This window comes from Prinia subflava, chromosome 2 (genome assembly GCF_021018805.1).
Source record: "Prinia subflava isolate CZ2003 ecotype Zambia chromosome 2, Cam_Psub_1.2, whole genome shotgun sequence".
In the NCBI taxonomy this organism is placed as follows: Eukaryota; Metazoa; Chordata; class Aves; order Passeriformes; family Cisticolidae; genus Prinia; species Prinia subflava.
The window spans coordinates 1,157,754-1,173,677 of NC_086248.1; the positions used below are offsets into that span (position 1 = coordinate 1,157,754).

The following is a 15,924-nucleotide window of genomic DNA, read 5'->3' on the forward strand; positions in this document are numbered from 1 at the left end:
AAAGCTCATCCAGTTCCAATCCTGACACCTTCCACTGTTCCAGGCTGTTCCAAGCCCCATCTAACTTGGCCTTGGAGACTTCCAGAGGTGGGGCAGTCCCACGACACCTCCACATTTCCATCATCCTATTTATCCATGCATTTCCCAGGCTACATCTCTGGAATCTTCCACGGCAAGGGTCAAACTGTGACCTAGCAAATCACCCTGGGCCCCCTTGGTGGAGCAAGGGAACCTTTCCCAGCTGGTCCCTGGTTGTGGGGGAATCCCCAGCACCCCTCCCATAGGGCACTGTCTCCTCCTGGGACAGCTGGGATGAGAAATCCTGGCCCAAAAGAACTTCCCAAACTGCAGGAAAGAGGTCCTTGCCACATCCCTTGAGGGGACAGCGCTGCTGTGTCTCTGTGGTGGGACAGAGGGGTGATGTCCCTGCCAGGCTTGGGCTGGGGAGGGTGCTGGGTCTGTTGGAAGTAGCACAGAAGGGCTGGGGAGGGAGCAGGGAGTTGGGAGCAGGGATGCGGAGAAGATCCGTCACTTACCACATCCACCTTCACCACTGCGTCAGAATTCTGCCGGCCGGGATGGAAGGGAACAGGGAGAGGGAGAGCAGGTTAAGGAGACACCCTCGGCTGAGTGCAAATCATCAGCACCAGGATGGTTTGGGTGGGAAGGGACCTTAAAGTTCATTTCATTCCATGCCCTGCCAAGGGCAGGGACACCTTCCACCATCCCAGGGTGCTCTAAGCCCCAGTGTCCAACCTGGCCTTGGGCACTGCCAGGCATCCAGGGGAAGCCACAGCTGCCCTGGGAATTCCAGCCCAGCCCCTCCCCATCCTCCCAGCCAGGAATTCCTTCCCATTATCCCATCTATCCCTGTCCTCTGGCAGTGGAAGCCATTCCCTGGGTCCTGTCCCTCCATTCCTTGTCCCCAGTCCCTCTCCAGCTCTTCTGGAGCCCCTTCAGGCCCTGCAGGGGCTCTGAGCTCTCCCTGGATCCTTTTCCTCTCCACGTGAGCACCCCCAGCCCTCCCAGCCGGGCTCCACAGCAGAGGGGCTCCAGCCCTGGAAACACCTTGGCAGGAATCTGTTTTTGTGGAGGAAGTTCAAGGGTGGGAGAAGGAATTGAAATTCCCATTCTGGGCACAAAAAAAGGGCACAGGCACAGTCATTGTGACACAGCCTGGCACCCTCGGGACATGCTGCCCACCCAATTCAGGCTGGAATCCCTCAGAAGTCGGCAATTCCATGAGGAAAGAGGAGCTGCCACAGGGATACTCACGGCTTCCAGCTTCACCATCGTGTCCATCTTCTTGATGGGAACCTCGGGTTCCATGTTGACAACGATCTCCCCTGTGGGGCGAGAGCGATGGGCCCTGCTGGTCATGGCCAGGTACCCGTTGAGGTGTTTGGCTGGACAGAGGACAGAAAAGGAGAAAGAACAAGGGAGAGCGACAGTGTAGAGGAGAAGCTGACAGTTCAGGTGAGATCCTACAGGATTCAGGCCAGAAACTGAGAGTTCAGTTGAGATCCTACAGGATTCAGGCTAGGAATTGAGATTTCAAGTAAAATCCTACAGGATTCAGGCCAAAAACCGAGCTAGGGTGAGATTCTGCAGGATTCAGGCCAGGAATTGAGAGCTCAGGTGAGATCCTATAGGATTCAGGCAAGGAATTAAGAGTTCAGGTGAAATCCTACAGGATTCAGGCCAGAAACTGAGCTTGGGTGAGATCCTGCAGGATTCAGGCTAGGACTTGACAGCTCAGGTAAGATCCTACAGGATTCAGGCCACAAACTGAGCTCGGGTGAGATCCTGTGGGATTCAGGCTAGGAATCGAGAGTTCAGGTGAGATCCTACAGGATTCAGGCCAGAAACTGAGAGTTCAGGTGAAATCCTACAGGATTCAGGCTAGGAAACAAGATTTCAAGTGAGATCCTACAGGATCCAGGCCAGAAACTGAGCTCAGGTGAGATCCTACAGGATTCAGGCCAGAAACTGAGCTTGGGTGAGATCCTGCAGGATTCAGGCCAGGAATTGAGAGCTCAGGTGAGATCCTATAGGATTCAGGCAAGGAATTAAGAGCTCAGGTGAGATCCTACAGGATTCAGGCCAGAAACTGAGCTTGGGTGAGATCCTGCAGGATTCAGGCTAGGGACTAAGATTTCAAATGAGATCCCATAAGATTCAGGCCAGAAACTGGGAGTTCAGGTGAGATCCTACAGGATTAAGGGTAGGAATCAAGATTTCAAGTGAGATCCTAGAGGATTCAGGGTAGGAATTGAGATTTCAAGTGAGATCCTAGAGGATTCAGGCCAGAAACTAAGCTTAGGTGAGATCCTGCAGGATTTAAGCCAGAGTGCTGTGGGACCACCTCGTTTGGAGCACTGGAAATGAGCACAGAGCCTTCAGCAGGACCAAAATCCCACCCAGAGCAAAGGAAGGTGGAGGATAAACAGGAAATGTCCAGAGGAGAAGAGGCAGAGAAGATTGTCCTGAAAGCCTCCGTTGGCTCGGACACAACCCCTGGTCCAGGTGGATGGAACCAGACGTGTCCTTGGGAATCTTGCCCAGCCTCCAGCCCCAAAGCTGGGAGGAGAGGAGTAATTCCCACAGCTCCCAAGCCCTGGGCTGCTGGGATGGGTGGGAAGTGGGTCCAGGATGGGTTTTGCTGCAGGTGCTGATGGATTGGGATGGTTTGGGTCGAGAGGAGCCTGGACCTCTGCTCTTTGCAGCCACCACGGGGACTGAGGGCAGCCAAATCCTGTCCCAGTCCTGAGGGACATCTGGAGACTCAAGTCCTGAAGCTGCAGAGATGTTGGGAGTGAAATTTCCTTGTTTTGTAGGAACAGGAGGAGTGGGAAAGACTCAAAGATCAAAAAAATCAACAGGAAATCACAGGTTGTACTCTGGCTCCTTGCCCCTGTGAGGAAACCACAGCAAAGGGCTCAGAGCCACGGTTTGGGCTCCAGGAATTCTGGGTTCCAGCTGAGGGCTCAGAGGGAAGAGGAGATTCGCCACTTGGAACCACCAAAGTGCTGGAGTTGGGGTTTCTCTTGGAGTTCTGGATAAGCCTGGACCCAAACTCAGAAGTTGTGTGGGTTAGCCAACTGTCCCACGGTCCTCACAGCCCATCTCACCTCCATCTTTGTTGGAACCCTGGACACGGAGAATTTTGGGCTTTCTGTTTTAACAGACACTGACCCTCAAGAAAACACTGCCTTTGACCTGAGGCCATGGAGAAGGCTCCTAAAATTGAGTGACAGCACTGGGGTTGTGAGTGTGTAGTTTGGGTACCACAGGGTGCAAAACTTAGCGTTTAAGGGTTAGAATACAGTAATAGATATAAAGGAAGATGGAGGTTTTAGGGCCTAGGCTAAGTCCTTCTTTTTCACCTTCTTCTCCATGGGTCTGGGTGGTGTTTTGTAATTGGGTTGAAAAGTCTGCACTGTGGGCCACGGGTGGTTGGTTATTGGGTAAAAAGTAAAAATAATTTAGATGTCATTTCATAATTGGACAGTTTGTGCTTAAAAGGTCTTGTAGAGAGATAGATACAGCTCCATGTTTACTGTGCTAACTAAAAGTGCTGTAGAACTCATGGTTTGTGAGACTGTAATGTAGATAATAATTAATAAACATCTGAGTCTGAACAAGAAACACCATCTTGCACATTTAATCCCGACCTTGCCAAGAAGGAGATAAAACGCAACTCCTCCCCACAGATGTCCCGGAGCAGGGCCCCATGTCCCAAATCCTGGTACCTGCCATGTTCCAGTGCTGGGCTTTCCTGTCGGGCGGGCGGTAGATGAACTTGCGGAGGGAGCTGACGGTGTGGGAGCCCACCAGGGTGTAGCGCCCGAAGGCGCGGCAGTCCACCACGCGGATGTTCAGGGGTGGGTGCAGCAGCTCGTTCTCCGGGAGGTCCTGGGATGCAGAGGAGGGATGGGTGTCTGAGAGGAGGACTGAGAGTGTCTGGTTTGGGGGTTGGGAAGGGCGGGAAAATGGGATCATGCTGGGAAGGGCAGTAGGGATTAGGAATCGGACCCTGCTGGGAATGGCAGTAGGGATTAGGAATGGGATTGTGCTGGGAAGGGCAGTAGGGATTAGGAATTGGATCAAACTGGGAAGGCCAGTAGGGATTAGGAATGGGATCCTGCTGGGAAGGGCAGCAGGGATTAGGAATGGGATCGTGGTGGGAAGGCCAGGAGGGATAAAGAATGGGATTATTCCGGGAATGGCAGCAGGCATTACAAATGGGATCATGTTGGGAAGGGCAGTAGGGACCAGAAATTTGGATCATGCTGGGAAGAGCACAGGGGAATAGGAATGGGGTCAAAGTGAGAAGCCTGCTAGGGATTAGGAATGAGATCATGCTGGGAAGGGCAGCAGGGATTAGGAATGGGATCAAAGTGAGCAGACTGGTAGGGATTAGGAAAGGGATCATGACGGGAAGGGCAGTAGGGATTAGGAATGGGATCGTGCTGGGAACGGCAGTAGGGATTAGGAATTGGATCAAACTGGGAAGGCCAGTAGGGATTAGGAATGGGATCCTGGTGGGAACGGCAGCAGGGATTAGGAATGGGATCGTGGTGGGAAGACCAGTAGGGATAAGGAATGGGGTTATGCTGGGAATGGCAGCAGGAATTACAAATGGGATCATACTGAGAAGGGCAGTAGGGACCAGAATTGGGATTATTCTGGGAAGGGCAGTAGGGATTAATAATGGGATTGTGCTGGGAAGGGCAGTAGGGATTAGGAATGGGATAGTGTTGGGAATGACAATAGGGATTAGGAATAGGATCCTTCTGGGAAGGGCAGCAGGGATTAGGAATGGGATCACACTGGGAAGGGCAGCAGGGATTAGGAATGGGATCACACTGGGAACGGCAGTAGGGATTAGGAATGGGATCATGCTGGAGTAATAAATCCACAGCTGCTCCAGCAAAATGTGCCTTGGGAGCCCTCAGGTAAAGGAGAGGTGTCCATGTGCTCCATTGCTTTGTGGAAACTGGAGCAAAGTGCTCAGAGCCATGGAGGGCTCCAGAAATCCCGGGTTCCAGCTGAGGGATCGGAGGGAAGGGGCCACACTCACCACCTCGAACCACTTGACCAAAGTGCTGAAGTTGGGGTTTTTCTTGTAGTTCTGGATCAGGGCAGACTGGACGCCCTTCCCGGCACACTCGATGTCCACGCGGGGCCGGTCCACCTGGGCCAGGTTCACTCTCTTCAGGTCCCTGAGCCCCCAGAACAAGATCTAGGGCAGGAGGAGCAAGAGGGAGCATGTGAATGTGAGAGGGACGATCCCTGGGAGCTGGTTCTCCGTGAAGAGGGATCTCAGTGCCGATGTCACCTCGGGGCAGTGGTGGATCCCTGAGGTGTCTCCTCCTGACACCTGCAGCCCCAGGTCTCCAGCCTGCTGCCCTCGACACCCATTTTCCTGCCTTTCTCCCTTCCTGGCTTTTTCCTGCCCTGGGAATCTATCGGGATTATTGAGAGAGACGGGACCACTGAGATTCGTATTAAAGCACGATTTATTGCTATTTTCTTCTTTGGTCTCATTGAAGAGTGAGAACGTCTACATAGCATTTATCAGAGGTCAGTGCTCAGTGGTCACAAGATCCCTAATTACGAAGCCTTTTAAAGATTTATTAGCCAATAAACTACTGCCACAAAGATTGTTTTTGTCTTTAATTACTAGTTATTTTGCTTTGTACATTTCTGCTGCAGTGCGGACCTTCCTAACCAATCATGTAATGACTCACAAACTTACAGTACCGCACTTTAAAGCTTTTTACTACTTCTGTGGCTAACCTTTAAATTCTAGAAATTTCCACTGCCTAGCTTGACAGGTTTCTGCTTAAACTATAAATCCACATTCTGGCTTCTGGTCTCTAAATTCGGAAGCCTTTTCTAAGGTCTCAGATCAAACCCTGTATTCATTTCTATGTTTGGCCCCACATGTACGAGGTTTTGAGATTTTTTCTGTGCCTTGATCTCCCACAGAAATCCACAGAGCAGCTCCGTCCATCTGTGGTGGCTCTGGATCCAGCACTGCCATCGCTTTTTCCCAAAGGAATCAGTGTCACTGGGGAAAAGTCCCTGTCCCTACCTGGGATAACAGATTGCCACCATCCAAAATTCCCCCAAAACGGAGATATTTTTTCCCCACCTCCTCATTCCCCATGGCTGTGTTAAGGCTGTGAGGAACACAACTCACTTATCACGATGCAAATGTGTGGAAAACCAGGAGCCAAGATCCCTTTGTAGACCTGGTCAGTGGCACCTCACCTGAGCAGAGACACCTTCAACTGGGGCTGAGATGTGCCCTGAACATCCCTGTGGGCACTGCCTGGGTCATGGATGTCCACCAGGACCTTCAAGGGACAGGGGTCCTCATGGGACACATCACAGAACCGTGGAATCATGTGGGAAATCCCTCCAGGATCATTGAGTCCAACCTGTGCCCAGTCCCCACCTTGTCCCAAGCCCAGAGCACCAAGTGTCACATCCAGGCCTTCCTGGGACACCTCCAGGGATGGGCACTCCAAACCTCCCGGGGCAGCCCCTGCCAAGGCCTGAGCCCCCTTTCCATGGGGAAATTCCTGCTGCTGTCCAACCTGAGCCTGCCCTGGCCCAGCCTGAGGCCATTTCCCCGTGTCCTGTCCCTGTTCCCTGGGAGCACAGCCTGATCCCCCCTGGCTGTCCCTCCTGTCAGGAGTTGTGCAGAGCCACAGGGTCCCCCCTGAGCCTCCTTTTCTCCAGGCTCAGCCCCTTCCCAGCCCCCTCAGTCTCTCCTGGGGCTCCATTCCCTTCCCAGCTCTGTTCCCTGCCCTGGACACGCTCCAGCCCCTCCAGGGCTCTCCTGTCAGGAGGGGCCCAGAGCTGCCCCCAGCACTGGAGGTGCCCCAGCAGTGCCAGCACAGGGGTAAATCCCTGCTCTGGGTTGTGCCCACACCATTTTGGACACAAAATCCCCCTTTAGATATCCATGGATACATGAGAGGCATCCCATCCTCGTTGCCTGAGGTTGTTCGGATACAGAACACCTGAGCTATGGGATTGCTTTGGGAGCAGATGATCCAGCTCTGTGTCCATCTCTAACATTCCCTGAGCTGAATCTCAGCCCCGGTGCCGCTCACTCGCTGTCCTGCCCAGGTTTAACAGCAAGGAATGATCCAATTCCCTTTTTATTTTTTAGGGATGCTGTAGCCTAGTTCCCAGCCTGCCACCACAGATAGATCCTTGACTCCCAGTTCCTTCCTGCCCTTCCAACACCCTTGGAGATGCTCTCCTGCTCCACGGACATTGGTTACCTCCACTCTGTATCTGCTCAGCACTGGCCGAATTCCCAGAGGCACCGGCAGGATGGGGCCTCGGTCCATGTCTGTGGGGCCGTCGATGGGGGGCAGGTCTGATTTACCCCCAGGGCCGATCTGGAAGAGACGGATCATGGATTAGGAGCTGCTCCTCTGAGCTTCTGGGAAGCAGATTTTTGGTCCTTCTCACAGAATTGTGGAACCAGATATTGGTTTGGGTTGGATGGGGCCTCAAAGACCAGCTCATTCCAACCCCTGCCATGGGCAGGGATGAATTCCAGAGGGAGCTGGGTAGTGTCTCAGCTGGAACTGGTCCCAGCTGTTGGATCTGGGGTGCCTCAGAGGGCTGAGAGCCCAGGGCAGGTGCTCTGGGAAGAGGAAAACACAGGAGCAGAAGGTGTTGGGAATTGCTTCCAAGCAGAATAGTCCCTGGAGCAATCCAAACTTCTCAGCCCATCACTGTGGCTCATCCCAGGGCTGTTCCATCCTGGAATTGCACCTGCTGGGCTGGGTGTGAGGAAATGGAGATGCGGTCCTGGAGCTCAGCCCAGGAGCAGGTTTAAGGTCCTGTTTCCAGCCCAGGGCTTGGGAAAGATCAAATATCCCATGTGAGCCATTCCCCCAGTCCAAGGAAAAATGGGAGAAAAAGGGCTTGGATGAGCACCTGCCCTGGCAGGAAAAGAAGATGGGGAAAGCATTTCAGCAGATGGAATATGAGGCACAAAAGTGGAAGAATTTAACTCTGGTATTGCCTCAAACTAAGAATCATGGAGTGGTTTGGGCTGGGAGGGACTTTAAAAGACAATTGAATTCAAACCCTCTGCCATGGGCAGGGACACCTTTCACCTTTCACCTTTCCAGGCTGCTCCAAGCCCCATCCCACCTGGCCTTGGATACTTCCAGGCATCTTTGATGAAAAACATGTGTTTGATCCATCCAAGAGAAAACTACAAGTGTTCAGCAGACCAATGACCAGGTGAAGGGGCAGTTATTCCCAGTTAATTCCCATAAATTAATCCCGTCTCCCTCCCAACCCTGCATCCATTCTTCCCATTCCTCTGGCACCTGGAGCAGCTCGAAGGCGGCCAGCAGGTCCCCGGCCGTGGCGTTGCCGCGGTAGATCTGGTAATATTCCAGCTGCGGCGGGAAGCGCGGCGGGCAGTACTGCTCGTCCGACATCTTCACCACTGGCTTGGCGAACGTCCGGCCCATGAAGTCGGCTTTTCCCTAAGGAAAGAGCCCTTGGGGTTGGGGATCCAAGATGGGAATTCCAAAATCAGCCCCATGGTTCTCACCAGGAGCATTTGAGGATACAACTTGGGAATTCCTAAATTAGCCCCATGGTTGTTGCCAGGAGCATGTGGGATTGGGGGATTGGGGATTCAACATGAGAATTCCAAAATCAGCCCCATGATTCTCCACAGGAGCATGTGGGATTTGGGATTGAACACGGAAATTCCAAGATTAGGCCTGCAATTCTCCCCAGGAGCACTTGGGGTTGGGGATCGAAGATGGGAACTCCAAGATTAGCCCCATGGTTCTCCCCAGGAGTACGCGGGGTTGGGTATCCAATGTGAGAATTCTAAAATCAATCCCATAGTTCTCCCCAGGAACATTTGAGGATGCAACATGGGAATTCCTAAATTAGCCACGTGGTTCTCACCAGGAGCACTTGCAGTTGGGGATCCAACACGGGAATTCCAAACTCAGCCCTGTGGATCTCCCCAGGAGCATGCAGGGTTGGGAATCCAACATGAGAATTCCCAGATCAGCCCCGTGGTTCTCACCAGCAGCACTTGGGCTTGGAGATCCAAGATGGGAATACCAAAATTAGCCCTGTGATTCTCCCCAAGAGCACTTAGAGTTGGGGATTTAATACACAAATTCCAAAATTAGCCCTGTGATTCTCCCCAAGAGCACTTAGAGTTGGGGATTTAATACACGAATTCCAAAACTAGCCCCATGGTTCTCCCCAGGAGCACTTGGGGTTGGGAATCCAACACAGGAATTCCAAAATTATCCCTGCTGTTCTCCCCATTGTGGTCAGAACAGGAGCGGGATCAGTGCTCTGGTCTTGGGATGCCAAAGCCCAGGGAAAACTTTCACTTGTGACTCCTTGAAGAAGGTTTAGGCCAGCTGAAGGCTGGGACAGCAAGAAGGCCAGGGATGAGCAGTTTTCCCAAACGGAAAGACTCCTTGGCTACAGCCTCTTCCCTCCCTCTCCAAAAATAAGAATCATCAAGTCACATCTGAGATTTACAAGCTGCAGAGGCTCCATGGGAGACACACAGGGACCATTTTCCAAGCAAGGATCAAGAAAAAAGCTCCCCAAATCCTCTGCCTCCAAATCTGGAGAGATCCCGGCATCCAAACCAAGCGCAATTCCGTGGGATTTCCCTACCACGGTGTCCTGGTCATAGATCTCGATGACAATGATGGGGGGGTCATCCCGCATCTCGTGAGCTTCCCCGTACAGCTCCACGTTGTCGAACACCAGGAGCTGGTCCCAGGTTGGGCAGAGGGTCTCGTTGAGAACCTGGGAAAATGGGAGAGATTCCTACTGCTCCAGGAATGGAAAAGGACCTGGAAAAGGGTGGCAGGTGGGGCTGCGGCACGTTTTTTGGACAAGGGAGGCACTGGGAATCTTCTGAGGAAAACAATCCAATAGCAGGTGAGCAGAGCTGGATTATTCCCAGAGTCCAGTCTCCCTAAAGCTTGGCAACCCTTGGATTGGGAAGGGAAGACTGAAAAATCACTTTAACATGACCCAGTTGTGCCTAAACTGGCAAGGAATCATGGGAAACCACAGGGAATCGTGGGGAATCGCGGGGAATCGCGGGGAATCGCGGGGAATCGCGGGGAATCGTGGGGAATCGCGGGGAATCGCAGGGAATCGCAGGGAATGGGGCATAAATTGGGAATGGGCTCCTGGGGAGAGGTCTGGAAACAGCCGGTGCCCGATTCTGGAGCTGTTCTCCCACCGCAGGAGACCAGGATCAGCCTAACCCATGTTCATGGGGTCTGTGCTACAGGAGCAGCGTGGAACCCGTGGAGTCAGCCGTCCCTCCGTCCCCAAATCCCGGGAATGCTCACCTCGGTGCACTGGCTCTGGGAGATGAAGAAGACCCGCGCAAAGGGATCCGAGAGGCCGCTGCTGTCGGCTGCGAACAGACTCCTGGCTTGGTACATGTGGGCTCGCAGCTGGAACACCTGCTTCTCTGGAAGAGAGAGGGAATGGGATGGGGTGGCTTGGGATGACCTCCGGGAGCCCTCCAAAGGAACGTCCCAGGAGCCTGGTTTTGCTCACGGGTGAAGGACCTCAACCCAAAGCGCGAATCCCGGATGGATACGGATTTCCGTGGTATCCTGCTTGCTGTGTGCACAACAACTCTGAATGGGATTGGGATGAGGGGACACAATTCCCACCCCACAGCTCTCCTGGACAACAGGAACAATTTCCTCTTTATCTCCTGGAAGCCCTTGGGCCAGGGGGTGTCCAGCCAGGCTCCCTCCTGCCCTCTCCATGCCCCATCCCATGGCGATGCCTTAAGTGAGGAAATGATGCCTTAAGTTTTATCTTTTGTGTATTTCAGACTCTGTGCTGCCCAGGGTGCAGCTCTGAGCTCGCAGTCAGGGTCACTCAGCTCCTCACAGAGCAGGGACACAAAACAAATCTTTTTCCTGCTGCACACCAAGGACAACTGTTATAAGTTTTCAGTCCAAAAGCACAAACAAAGGTGGACTGAAGAGAGAAAACAAGAAGGATGGGACTTCATAACCTGAAGAGTTGGGGACAACATGCAAATGGACCAAAACTTATAAAAGTGTGAGACTTCAGGATTGGGCAGCCATTTTGGGTCCATTTCGTGTCCATTTTGGGTCTATTTTGGGTCCATTCTGTGACCATTTTCTGACCATTTTGTGATCATTTTGGGTGTAGCCCTGGCCAGGCTCTTGTCCCACCCGAGGTGCACCCATAAACGCCTTTTAATAAATATCTACTTTATTCTCTTAGCTCCGCCTAGTCTCTGTTCCAGGCCAGCCTTCCCAAGGCATCAGTGGGAGCTCCTTACTGGTGTACAGGAGGCTGATGGGTGGGAAGGAGGGCAGGTTTTGGCCTCGGGGGATTTTCTTCTCCTCGAAGCCACAGGGGAGGCCGCTCAGGAAGTCCTTGCGCTGCTTGTTGAGGCCCAGCCACAGGTAGATCTCCATCTTGGCCTGCACTGTCCAGCCAGCAGGGCCGAAGCCCCTCTTCCCGGGGAGCTGGGCACAAGGAAGGGAAGAGTTCACGTGGATACCGGGAATATGTGATAGAACTCAGCAGAAAATGGGGGGAAAGAACAAGGACAAGGACAAGGACAAGGACGACAGGACCACTCCCCAATTCCTCCATCTTGCCTCTTCAAGCCCATATGCTAAAAATCCTAAATTCTACATTTACACTCTGTGATAAACTAAATACTACTTATTTTGAATTCTCTCAGCTTGTGATTGTTCATACACTGTGGGCATTCACTCCCGTGGACAGGGATCAGAGGCAGTGTCCTCCTGGGCTCTGTGTGAGGCTGGCTGAGCCCCTTGTGTAGATCCCAGACCCCCCTGTCCGGTCTCCAAACCCCCCAGGGTGGCCAGAGGCATGTCCTGGACTCCAACAAGACCCCTCTTGGAGTGCCCAACCTCTCTGGGGCTTTGTGCTGCCATTCCTTAAGCCCAAGGATTCTTTGGGATTGTGACATTGCTCTGGCTCATGCATTGTCCTCTTCCCACCGTGGTTTCCTTTTCCTATGCCAGATATTCTCTGGATTTCTAGCTGGATCAAACATCTCCCTCTTTCCAAACATTTGCCGCTTACCAGACTGGGTAACATCAATGCTTCACCCTCCCTAGGAGCAGAATTCCACCCCTACCAGCAGAGCACAAATCGTATTTTTCCAATATTCAAGCCCCAGAAGAAACGGATACAAAACTCTCACCCTCATCTCCCAAATCCCCTCCATTTCCCTCCTCTGGGCTGCAGCCCCCCGGAAAAGACAGATTCTCACCTTGAGGAAAACCGTCTTCACTTTGGCGCAGTCCTTGCCCATCTCCTCGTCCACGATGGAGTACAGGATGTCCTTGGAAGGGATGCGCGCGTAGGCGATGCGCTTGTTGTTGCTCATCATCCAGATGAAAACATCGGGAATCGTGTGCTGGGGCTGGGAATGCCGCAGGAGAGCCCTGTCAGTGCCCCAGCTCCCATCACCAGGGCACTGAGGTGGGGCTGGAGACCTGCTGGAGGCCAATCCAGCAGATTCCATGGAGGATGGATGAGTGTGTTACCACAGCGGGGGTCACTGGAATTGTTCCGAGGTTCCCATTCCAAAAAAGCTGCTCACAGCTAAGCCCGCCAGGAAAGAAACTGGGATTTACGTTGGTTAAAGTTAAAAAAAATATAAATTTGGGCATGGAAGGCTGAAGGTTTTCCTTCCCTTTTCCTTCAGTGCCATTGGGGAGGGGAGGGCAGCTGCCATTCCTTCATCCCCTTTCCAGGGAAGAGGTTCCCAGTCTGGACAGGGCCCATCACTCCTCAAATCTGGATTGGGTCAGGGCCAGGGAAGGCCTGGCTTTAACCAGGGATGGAGCTGGGAGCCTTCCATGGGAAATGGAAGCAGGAGGTGGAACGGCTGCAGTTCCGGGGGGGACCAAGAACCCCCTCTGAGTCAGTTCTAAATTAGAAAAGTATCATGGAATCGTTCTGGAGCCTAAAGGGGCTCCAGGAGAGCTGGAGATGGACTGGAGACTAGGGATGGAGAGACAGGAGCCAGGGAATGGCTTTCCACTGGCAGAGGGCAGGGATGGATGGAATTTTGGGAAGGAATCATTCCCTGTGAGGGTGGGGAGTGGCTGGGCTGGAATTCCCAGAGAAGCTGTGTCTGCCCCTGGATCCCTGGCAGTGTCCCAGGCCAGGCTGGATGGGGCTTGGAGCACCCTGGGATAGTGGAAGGTGCCAGGGTTGGAAGTGGAGGGGATTTCAAGTCCCTTCCCACCCAAACCAGTCCAGGATCTGATGCGTCACCTTCCAGTTCCTGATTTCCCAGGGATCCACAGGATCCCTCCACGGCTGGGACTGGCTGAAACATCTCCAGCTCTGCTGTGGGAGGACCCAGCTCTGTCCCTGCCTGGGAAACTCTTAAATTTCTTTAACATAGGCTCATTCCCACCCAGGAGTGCACAGGGATCATGGGGCAGCTCACAGAATTGGAATGGCTCCTTGCCAAGGGACCTCTCCTGCCCTTGGAGGTCTCCACACATGCTTCCATCCATCCCATCCATCCCATCCATCTCTTCCATATGTCCCATCCATTCCATATGTCCCATCCATTCCATCCATCCCATCCATCATCCATCCATCCATCCATCCATCCGTGGATCCATCCCTCCATCCATCAATCCATCCATCCATCCCATCCATCTGTTCCATCCATCCCTCCATCCATCCCTCCATCCATCCCATCCATCTGTTCCATCCATCCCTCCATCCATCCCTCCATCCATCCCATCCATCCATCCCTCCCTCCATCCATCTCATCTATCCATCTGTGGATCCATCTCATCCATCCACCCAACTGTCTCATCCATCTGTCCCATCCCTCCATCCATCCATCATCCATCCGTCCATCCATCCCATCCATCTCATCTACCTATCTGTGGATTCATCTCATCCATCCACCCATCCATCCATCCCATCCCTCCATCCATCCATCATCCATCCGTTGATCCATCCCATCCATCCATCCCATCCATCCCATCCATCCCATCCATCCCAGGTTTCTGTCTCCACGAGCTGCCCCAGCCAGACCCGCCCCATCCCGTGATGGACCCACCTCATCCGCCAGGAACCGCAGCTTCTGCAGGAAGTTCTGCACCAGCTTCAGCTTGTCCTTCATGGTGTTCCTCTTCACCTGGGAGCGCAGGGCCGTGGCCTGCTGGGCCATGTTCTCCTGTGGGGACAGCCAGGACGTCTGGACACGGCTCGGACAAAGGACAGGTGCCACCACATCGGGGTGGACATTTTCTGGCACAATTTGTTGACCTTGGCATTGGAGAGCCCCTGAGGGGGCAGAGACAGCCCAGGAGGAGGTGACACCACAAAGGCGTCACCTGAGCCTGGAGAATTTTGGGGTGGCTAAAGGAAGGGGCCTCTCCTGCTGTCACCCAGCACCTGACCCTGGAGTTTCCAGGGGAAAGTGGGGAATTTCACAGTTCCTGGCTCTCGAGGATGCAGCTGGCCACTGAGGTTGGTGTCCTTGGCCGTGCCAGCTGGGGAAGCCACCGGCTCCTCGTCCATCTCTCCTGCACATCCTTGCCAAGGAGTGGAGCCACCACCCCCAAACCTCTGTCCCCAGGGCAGCTCAGATCTTCAGGATTCCCCAAATCACCCCAAACTTCTGTCCCAGGAGCAGCTCTGCCCTGCAGGGTTCCCAAAATCACCCTCAAACCTCTGTCCCTGGGGCAGCTCAGATCTTCAGGATTCCCAAAATCATCCCAAATCTCTGTCCCTGGAGTGGCTCTGCTCTGTGGGGTTCCCAAAATCACCCCCAAACCTGAATCACTGCAAAATCTCTGTTCCTGGAGCACTCTGCTCTGTGGGCGTCTCGAAATCAGCCCCAAACCTGAATCACTACCAAACCTCTGTCCTCAGAGCAGCTCTGCCCTGTGGGGTTCCCAAAATCACCCCCAAACCTTTGTCCCTATGGCATCTCTGCACTGTGGGGTTCCCAAAATCACCCCCATACTTCTGTCCCTGGGAGCAGCTCTGATCTTCATAATTCCCAAAATCACCCACAAACCTGAATCACTCTCAAGCCTCTGTCCCTGGAGCAGGGTTCCCAAAAACATCCCCAAACCTCTGTCCCTGGGGCAGCTCTGCTCTGTGGGGTTCCCAAAATCACCCCCAAACCTGAATCACCCCAAACCTCTGTCCCTGGAGCAGCTCTGCCCTGCAGGATTCACAAAATCACCCCAAAACCTCTGTCCCTGGGGCAGCTCTGCCCTGTGGGCATCTCAAAATCACCCTCAAACCTGAATCACCCCAAAACCTCTGTCCCCAGAGCAGCTCTGCCTTGCAGGGCTCCCAAAATCACCCCCAAACCTCTATCCCTGATAGCTCTGATTTTTGGGGTTCCCAAAATCACCCCCAAACCTTAATATCCCTGAAACCTCCATCCCTGGAGCAACTCTGATCTTCGGGATTCCCAAAACCTTTGTACTTACGGCATCTCTGCTCTGTGGGGTTCCTGAATTCACTCCTAAATCTCTGCCCTTGGAGCAGCTCTGACCTTTGGGATTCCCAAAATCACCCCCAAACCTGAATCACCCCAAAATCTCTGTCCGTGGAGCAGCTCTGCTCTGTGGGGTTCCCAAAATCACCCCAAACCTCTTTCCGTGGGGCAGCTCTGCCCTGCAGGCTTCCCAAAATTCCCTTTCCACCTCCTCTGTGCTCCCGAATTTCTCCCCAGAGCCTGATGGAGGGGAGGCAGCAGGACCCAAGTGACACCCGGGATTTGTGTGAGACCCGAGCGGGCTTTGGGCTCCTCTGCTCAGGATTAAACCCCAAACCCTCGACCCGCAGGGGCTG

General features: G+C 53.4%; 1 protein-coding gene across 3 annotated transcripts in view; it reads right to left on the reverse strand.

Annotated features, from left to right (window-relative positions):
* The window catches only part of OTOF (otoferlin), a 97,161-nt gene that overhangs the window by 18,980 nt on the left and 62,257 nt on the right, over positions 1–15,924 (reverse strand). For all 3 annotated transcript variants that reach the window (XM_063422840.1, XM_063422849.1, XM_063422857.1), the window contains 11 exons: positions 14,171–14,287; positions 12,350–12,502; positions 11,381–11,570; positions 10,401–10,525; positions 9,709–9,843; positions 8,373–8,534; positions 7,305–7,424; positions 5,084–5,245; positions 3,753–3,915; positions 1,276–1,346; positions 537–566 (listed from right to left, as the gene is read on the reverse strand). In XM_063422840.1, the coding sequence (XP_063278910.1) occupies positions 537–566; positions 1,276–1,346; positions 3,753–3,915; positions 5,084–5,245; positions 7,305–7,424; positions 8,373–8,534; positions 9,709–9,843; positions 10,401–10,525; positions 11,381–11,570; positions 12,350–12,502; positions 14,171–14,287 (1,428 nt within the window). The remainder of the gene's footprint in view (positions 1–536; positions 567–1,275; positions 1,347–3,752; positions 3,916–5,083; positions 5,246–7,304; positions 7,425–8,372; positions 8,535–9,708; positions 9,844–10,400; positions 10,526–11,380; positions 11,571–12,349; positions 12,503–14,170; positions 14,288–15,924) is intronic.